Genomic DNA, 8,459 nt, shown 5'->3' with positions numbered 1-8,459 from the left:
AAATCTTATTTTTATGCTATTTGATTAAAGAAAAAATTACTTATATTAATTTTAATTTCATTATTTAAGTAAAAATTGAGAAAATTGATATTTTACTTTGATTTTGATTTTGAAATTAAAAAATTTATACTTCAAATGAGATAAATTATAGATATTAAATATTAAAATATTATTATGAGTGATATTGAATTTCTTCTTGCTCATTCTTAAGTATTTTAGTGTAAAATCTTATGTAATTATATAAAAAAATATGAAAAGAGTGATACAAAATAATATTACAAATTGAGATTATAATAAATATAGAAAAAATAAAAATATTAATAAACAATTTAAAATTAAACTTAGTAAGATCATCAGAAAATAAAGAAAGAAACTACCCCCTATTAAACCAGTTTATTCTCCTCCTCTTGCACTTCATTTGGTGCAATCCTGTATGATGTCATTTTCCCCATTAACACAAATCTCTACTAGACCTTTCATTCACTCAACTAAGGTTAATAAAGAAGTTAGCATTGTTTATTTTAATTATATTCAAAAAAATTAAGATGAAATTAAAATAATAGTTTTAATTTAAAAATTCAAATAAAAAAATTTTATTTAAATTAAAATATAATATTTAATTTTAAATAATCATAGAAAAAATATAATTATTAATGTTACAACTATAAATATACCATATATATTCGTTTCATATGCATGATAAAAATTTGAGTTTCATAACATTATAATTACATTTTTTTATTAATAAATTTCATAAATTTTCTAATGAAAATATATATATTTTTAATGGATATGATTCGCTATATAATTTATTAAATTTAGCCAAACTTTAAAATTTTTAAGATCTCTGTATAATATTTATCAATAAGTTAAACACTTGAACTAACTTTTAACCTCTTAAAAGTTAATTAATAAGAAATAAAATAAATATACTATGTAAGATTGATCACCTATAATAAAATAGGAATTCACATAAAATAAATTATTTATATTTTGAAAAATATTTATAGTTATTATTTAATTTATTGACCATCTTTTAAATAATAAAAAATATATTATATTAAAATATATAACTATTTTTAATTTTTGCTAAGTATACATTGTTTATTAAATAACATATTAAAAATGAATTTATGTACTAATAATATTTTCATAATTTTTTTTAAAAAATATAATCAATTTAAAATAATGAAGTTTTAAAAATTTAAATTCTTACATTTTTATGATTTAATACTTACAAAATTAACACAAATTTATATTTTATGTAATGGAATCGTGCTTGTAAATGCTAAATTTCAGATCAATCAAATATAAATTATTGTTTCGTCTATAATATCAAACCTAGTGAAAATTATATTAATAAATTATTTAATTTTGTGAAATGTTTACATGATATTTAGTTATTTGATTTCCTTAAAATTTATCAATGTGTGATCTATATATATGATTAGATCAATAAATTCAATGATTAGTTGATGAAAATATTTTAAATATAAATTAATTTTAATTTTAATTTTAATTATCTATTTTTAAATAGAATTAATAAAAAATAATCAAATTAAATATTATAAATACCTAACTCTTACTTTACCACCGTGATTATAATGTAAGATGTATAATACCTATTTAGTATTGAGATTGGAAGGATAAATTACTTTTATGAATAAAAATATTATTAAAAAATAATTAAAAAAATTATTTTTTTATTATTATAATTAAAATTTATCAAAATTAAATTTAAATTATTTTCAATACTTTTTTAATTAATATATTTTAAAAATAATTTTTTAATAATAATATCAAATAAAATCATAAATTGATTAAATATATAAAAATAATAATTATTTTTAAAAATTATTTAATAATTAAAAGTTTCGGGACTTGTTTACCTCATATAAACCATCAGACGTATATATACTTTTTTTTTTTTCCGAAATCAGACATAAAATCACAGGATATTATTTAATTTCCCCTCATCGGAGGATCAAAAGAACAGTGTTTTCTTGTCAAATGGGGCAAACGACAAATGCAGCGTGAATCATGATGTTATAAGAAAGTGACATGTCAACTTATCCGATTCATCATACGTAGCGCTTGTTTTTATCATATTTATCTCATCCGATTGACAACTTTTTGCATTTACATCTTCCTTTTTTCAACCCTTACATTATCCACATCTTCTCATTTATTATTATTATTATTCGATTTAATCGAATATTCAATCCGAAAAAGATAACGTGCCCCTGCAGAATATTAAAAACAAAGTTATTAAATTTGTTTTTCTAAAAAATATTTATATTTTCTCATATTTAAAAAAAAAAGTCAAAATTGCCATAACATACGTCCATATCCTACTTTCGGTTAAGAGGCCCTTTACTATAAATATCCCGCGTAGGATATCCTTTGTTCTACACAAACAATAGCCGTAATTCTATTTTTGATTTTTCAAACATGTCCGAGTTATCCGAGTTGATACCGGGTCTTCCAGAAGAAATAGCTTTGGAGTGCCTCACTCGGCTGCATTACTCCACTCACCCAGTTGCTGCCCGAGTTTGCTGGCGCTGGCGCAACCTTCTTTTAAGCAAAGATTTTTACAACCACCGAAAGCAATCTGGCCACACCCATAAAGCTGCTTGCTTCATCCAATCACTTCCCGTCCAATTTGCTTCCAGTGAATGTAAATCAATGACACCTACATATGGAGTTTCTTTAGTCGACCCAGTTAATGGGACTTGGGAGCGAATCGAACCAGTTCCTCAATACCCAGATGGTCTACCTTTGTTCTGCAAGATTACGAGCTCGGAAGGGATGCTTGTACTCATGGGAGGGTGGGATCCGGTTAATTATGAACCGCTAAGTCATGTTTTTTTGTACGACTTCACGACTCGGAAATGGAAGCAAGCCAAGGACATGCCGGATACCCGTTCTTTCTTTGCTTTAGGCGAGATAAACGGCCAAGTTATAATCGCTGGAGGCCACGATGAGAACAAGAACGCGTTGAATACAGCGTGGGTATATGACGTGACTCAGAACCAGTGGACTGAATTACCAAAGATGAGCCAGGAACGAGACGAGTGTGAAGGCTTGGTAATCGGGTCTCAATTCTGCGTCGTAAGCGGATACAAAACAGATACTCAAGGACAATTCGAGGGAAGTGCTGAGTTATTCGAAATCGGAGTGACTCAATGGAGGAAAGTTGAAAACGCATGGAAGGAGAATCGGTGCCCAAAATCCTGTATCGGAGTGGATGAAGATGGGAAGTTTCTGATATGGAGTGGGTCTGAGAGAGTGGTTAAAGCTGGGGTATGTGGGGTCCATTCTAGTGAATGGACAATGGTGTCCGGATCAGAATATCAAGGTGGTCCACAAGGGTTTTATATGATGGAAGGACAAAATGGTAAATGGAAGAGGCTGGACGTGCAAGAGGGGTTCTCGGGACTTGTGCAATCCGGGTGCTTTGTGGAGATCTGAAGAGCCAGGCTAGCATTGAAAGCGGGCGTCCGCGGTCCCATAGAAAGTTTCCACTGTCGAAGATATTTGTGTCATCGGGTATGCAAATGTAATTCTTCCTTGGATTCATAAGCTGCCCTGAATGTAATGAAATTTTATAAAATTGCAATATAGACAATCATGTCAGCCATAGCATCAACGTCAAACTCATCCCTTTCCATACTGCATTTTGTCATTGAACTACTTGACAGTCCACTTTCAATCCATGACTCATAAATTCTCAACGACTTTAGCCAAAGATAATATCTATCCACCTGTTTGAAAAATTCTTACACGTACCTCCACACCCTTCATTTTAGTGAATGAAAAAAAAAAAAAAATTTGTACTTAACAAAATTAAGCATTTTCAAACGCTCAGTAGTATTTTTTTTTTTTTAAAGAAAAAAGAAAAGCTTAGTAGTACTAAAAGTCTAAAACCATCTCCAGGCTGTGGTGTCCCTGTCGTCCCAAGTTCAACTCGAATGAATCCAACAAAAAAGAAAAAGGGAGAAAAAACATTTACGAATTCCAAGAGGCTTCTAAATCGCAGAAAACCAAGTTTAACTTTGAAATGATTATGCAACAAACTTATTAAAAAGCAAAGTTTAACACTACTACTAATTAACCAAGTTCATTACATTCCCAACAAAAAACACAACCAAGAATGCAACATACAAAAACCACTTCAACACTAGTACACTACCATTCACACAGATCATCTAATTACTTGTATGCCAATGGGGATGAAGGGTTAAATCTATGTCAAGATAACAATCAAGAACATTAATTGATCAGTGTAGAAACTGAATTAATCATTAAGTTTACAGTCAACATTATTTCTACCAAGTAGCCTACTCTAGAAAATCTGCTACCAGCTCATAATGGTTACATCAAACTCCTACCGATGAGGATCTCTCTTTATGATGCTTACTAACTCATAATAATCCATTATCTTGAGTAGTCTAGGCTCCTGCTCGGGCTCCTACTTGGAGTCCTGCTATGGCTCCTTGGAGCATAAGTTGACCTTGAGTAAGATTGCCCCCTGTACCTTCTGTCCCTAGGAGAAATTGACCTATTGCAATGAAAAAAGTTCCAACATTTGTAGACTGAATTTTACAAACATTTTTTTATGCAGCGTTCAGAATTAGAACTCAAAAAGATGAATTGGGCAGCATACCTTGAATAATGCCTTCGCCTAGGAGAAGGGGAATAATACACTGGGCTACGAGAATAGCTTCGTCTGTAACGTGGTGATCGTGAATAACGGAGTGGAGACCGCCTGCGGTCATATGCCTGATCCCTAGTAAAAAATAATACATGTCATTGATGCTAATCCCAGATTTCAAGATTGGAAATAAGTTGTCATTGTCCATAGGGAAACTTCCTGTATTCACTATAGTAAACATCAATACCGACATGCAGGACCAACCCTAACAAGAGTAAATATGAGGTCCTCGAAAAATATCTATAAGCATTTACTGCAACAAACAGGATGCATAAAAAAATAGTTGTAATTCAGTTCCAATTTCACATATCATATCAAACATTCTAAAGAGCAACAATTTCTACAAACAGCCAATAAAAACCAAAAACCAGTGTTACCTTAAACGTTCCCTATCCCTCATTTCTGCTGGTTTCTTCCTATTTTCCTCAGCAAAGACAACAGTCAGCTCCCGACCAAGAAGAATTTCACCATCCATATGATGCTTAGCGTCTGCAGCATCAGCTGGATCTACATATTGGACAAATCCAAAGCCGCGTGGCTCCCTGCAACATCATACATCAAGAGACACAACAGTGATACAAATAAATAATAGAATCACATATCAATAAGCCTTATATGTGAGCTGACCGTCAAAAAAGATTGCAACTCCAGTGTAACAGGACGATCACAACAACACTAGTCAACACCTCATGCCATTAAAATAAAAATAATAATGGCCGCTAACCTTGATGGAGCCAATATTTTAATTGAGTTGGATATTCTTCAACACTTGGAACTTCTCCAGAATGTATTCAAATCCAACTTCCCTTCAATCTCGATGTTCATTAAGATCATCTTGAACAGTACTCTTATTACTCGATTGGTGTCTTCAAGTACTCTTATTACTTCATTGTTGTCTTCATCACAGTTCTCTTATTACTTCATTTGTGTCTTCCAAAACTTTCAATAAAAACAACCAAATTCCCATAAACATTCCCACAAACCAGTTGTAGATAAATAGAAACAACCCCATCATCAAATGGTTTTGAGAGACATAAGACCAGTTGACAAAACTTAACAAGTGCACTAAATCGACAATATCTAATAGGCAAACTACTTAAAGCGTAAAAGAGTTTATGCTTTACCCAGTATGGTAATCCCGAGGCAAGTATATATCCTTGAGAGGACCAAATTGCCCAAAGGGTCCACGTAGATCTTCTGGCCTGCACAGAAGCATTAAAAATATATATAATGAAATAGCAGCAGAGGATAAAAATAACATACCAGTAGACAACAAAGCCAGACTTGGCTGCTGCAGATGTTGGCACAGAACCTCATAATGCCTTCTTTACATAAAATGTAACATCCTGACATAGAAACTCGTAATACACTTTTCCCAAAATTACATATGGGTGCACCAATATTTTGGTTTACACTTTACAGGTTTACATTCTGGAAGGATTTCAAAAGAAAGATAATAGAAATTCAGCCACTATGAAAGCAAAGATATCAAACCTGCAATCATGCCGAAGGTTGCGAACCAGAAGACTAGTAGGAAGGTCCCTTGCACGGCCTCCATAACGACCCCTAGGACTCAGACTACGGCGTCTCCTTCCATAACCCCTAGGGGGTGAAGGACTATAACTGTAGCTTCTGCTTCTCATTATTATCCAATATCAAAACCTACTGCCAGTAAATGAAATGATTGATAACCACTGAAAGCCAAAGAGTTGAGATCCATCAACCGTTAAAAAAAAAAAAAAAAGAAAAAGGTTTCTGGTGATCCATGACTATACTTTTTGAATACAATCATTTATATGGAATGGAAACATTTATATGGACTACCAGAAGTGATAGACAATTTAAAAGAAAAAAAATGGTAGAAAGAGGGACAATTGACACCAGATATGAACCACTACTAAGTTGCAACAAAATTCTATTAGAAGTTCTCTTTAAAGATTGTTGTTTAATTTGTTTAGGCTAAAAGGATGCAATTTATAATAATGAAACAACTTTTAAACCCTGCAAGCAAACCAGAACCTTTATGAAATAGGCTATGCACATATTATCATTCCATCAAGAATTTCAACAATCTGTCCACCTAAGAAAAATAAAAGAAGAATATTCTGCTCCACAACCAGGCACTTTTAGCCATAAAATAGATTGCTTATCCTTTTAATCTCTAACCATGGATCTTGAGTAGCCCCAAAAATATAAATATGCAAACATTATCTCGCATATGAAAGGCCCAGAAACACAATTTGAAATTACAAAAATTAACCAAAATTTCCAAAATTTCCCTCGATTTCCCAATTTTCTAACCTAACATGCAATAGAAATAAAAATAAAGCATCCAAATAAATCGAGAATCAACAAACCCTAGACGAACGCTAAGCAAATCAAACTTGATCAACAATAGATAATACAAACCACCATAAACAAATCAATAAATTTACAACAATTTTATATCAAAATACAGAAACTTACGTTTGGTTTCGGTGATAGACAGAAAGAGCAGGCGAAAGACAAATCTTTGGGCTCTGTTACTTCTCTGCTTTATGGTGATCATAAAGGCAGTTAAAGTTCGAGAAGCTTCGTGTTGCAGAGGGTTTGTTATCGTGCGTCGCGATTCATGATATTTACTAGAAATCTACCCGTTCGATCTGAAAGTCTGATAGGAGCGACGGTCTTGATTCCCTGATTGTTATACAACTTTTTGACCTGTCCAAGCTCAGGGTTCATGGACTATTTTGAACAAGGCCGGAGGCCCAGCCCATTTTGAGCAACGAAATCGGATCCAGTTAGCCCATTTAGAACTAACCCGACCCGGATCGCATGTCTAGGGCAATGGAGTCTGAACTCTGAAACTCTGGTATATAACTCCTCTCTTCGTTTTTCTTAAACCCTTCAAAACCCTCTCTGCGAAAAGAAACGCGGGGAGAGCTAGCTTGTTGTGTTGATATTAACCTGAAAACGCAGGGGCAAGCTTCGCTAGGGTTTCGAGTTTCTTAATCTAACAGAAAATGGCTGCTCCTTCTTTAAAGAAGAAATCTCAGAATAGGAAGATGGAAGGTGGCTCAAAATTTAATAAGGAGTCGAAGAAGTCTTTCAAATCTAAGAAGAAGGACTCAAACGACGTCGTTCCACCTGAAGCCTTAGCCTTGCAGCTGGAAGATGATGTTCCTGACTTTCCTAGAGGTTGCTGGACTTTAATGTCCTAATTTTCTGATTGTTTACTGAGAAAACTGAGCAAATACGGAAAGAAGAAAATGAGTTTAGTTAACTTTTGCTTTTCTTGAGGGGGAAAAGGGGGATATTGACCTTAAATTAGATATCTTTCTTGGTAAAGTAATGTAAACGGAATTTAGTTAAATTGAATCAAATTTTTACGTTACACGCATTGGGTGGATACTAAAGAAGCTGATAAAACATACTTTTTGTTCAGAGAGCAGTTTTTGTTTTACTGATTGTTAAATGTTTTCAGGTGGAGGAAGCTCACTGAGTAAAAGAGAACGTGAGGAAATCCGTGCAGAAGTTGATGCAGAATTCGAGGCTGAGGAGAGGGTTTTGATGAAAAGGAAGAAGGGGAAGAAATTGCAAAACAAGAGTCATTCTGAGCCTGATGAGTTGGGTTCGCTTTTTGGTGATGGCTTAACTGGCAATCTACCTCGATTTGCGAATAAGATCACCTTGAAGGTAGGGAGCTAATCTCTCTCTCTCTCTCTCTCCAATTTGCTGACGAAAATCCATCTTCTTTTGGGTTTAT

General features: G+C 33.0%; 3 protein-coding genes across 8 annotated transcripts in view; 2 read left to right on the top strand and 1 right to left on the bottom strand.

The window, feature by feature from the left end:
• The first annotated feature begins 2,317 nt into the window (after positions 1-2,317).
• Positions 2,318-3,628, top strand: LOC110655115 (F-box/kelch-repeat protein At1g15670). Its single transcript, XM_021811297.2, has one exon. It carries the CDS (start codon positions 2,452-2,454, stop codon positions 3,469-3,471), a length of 1,020 nt encoding a protein of 339 aa, XP_021666989.2. The 5' UTR covers positions 2,318-2,451; the 3' UTR covers positions 3,472-3,628.
• Positions 3,629-4,216: 588 nt separating this feature from the next.
• LOC110655116 (serine/arginine-rich SC35-like splicing factor SCL33) lies at positions 4,217-7,337 on the bottom strand. Of its 6 annotated transcripts, none has more exons than XM_021811302.2 (6): positions 7,181-7,337; positions 6,209-6,379; positions 5,839-5,916; positions 5,092-5,256; positions 4,667-4,789; positions 4,217-4,546 (listed from the first exon to the last, which is right to left on the bottom strand). In XM_021811302.2, exons 2-6 carry the CDS (start codon positions 6,355-6,357, stop codon positions 4,438-4,440), a joined length of 624 nt encoding a protein of 207 aa, XP_021666994.2. In that variant the 5' UTR covers positions 6,358-6,379; positions 7,181-7,337; the 3' UTR covers positions 4,217-4,437. The 6 variants fall into 6 exon arrangements, with proteins under 6 accessions (XP_021666994.2, XP_021666995.2, XP_021666990.2 ...); XM_021811303.2 differs by having other exon boundaries at positions 4,217-4,540; XM_021811298.2 differs by having other exon boundaries at positions 4,217-4,561; positions 7,181-7,336.
• Positions 7,338-7,587: 250 nt separating this feature from the next.
• The window catches only part of LOC110655113 (rRNA biogenesis protein RRP5), a 44,715-nt gene continuing 43,843 nt past the window's right edge, over positions 7,588-8,459 (top strand). Inside the window, exons 1-2 of the mRNA XM_021811296.2 lie at positions 7,588-7,891; positions 8,178-8,389. Coding sequence (XP_021666988.2) covers positions 7,717-7,891; positions 8,178-8,389 — 387 coding nt within the window. The 5' untranslated portion in view covers positions 7,588-7,716. The remainder of the gene's footprint in view (positions 7,892-8,177; positions 8,390-8,459) is intronic.

The sequence above is a fragment of the Hevea brasiliensis genome, chromosome 3 (assembly GCF_030052815.1).
Source record: "Hevea brasiliensis isolate MT/VB/25A 57/8 chromosome 3, ASM3005281v1, whole genome shotgun sequence".
NCBI lineage: Eukaryota > Viridiplantae > Streptophyta > Magnoliopsida > Malpighiales > Euphorbiaceae > Hevea > Hevea brasiliensis.
Note: the sequence above shows the minus strand (reverse complement) of the source record. Positions and strands in the feature narration are given on the sequence as shown.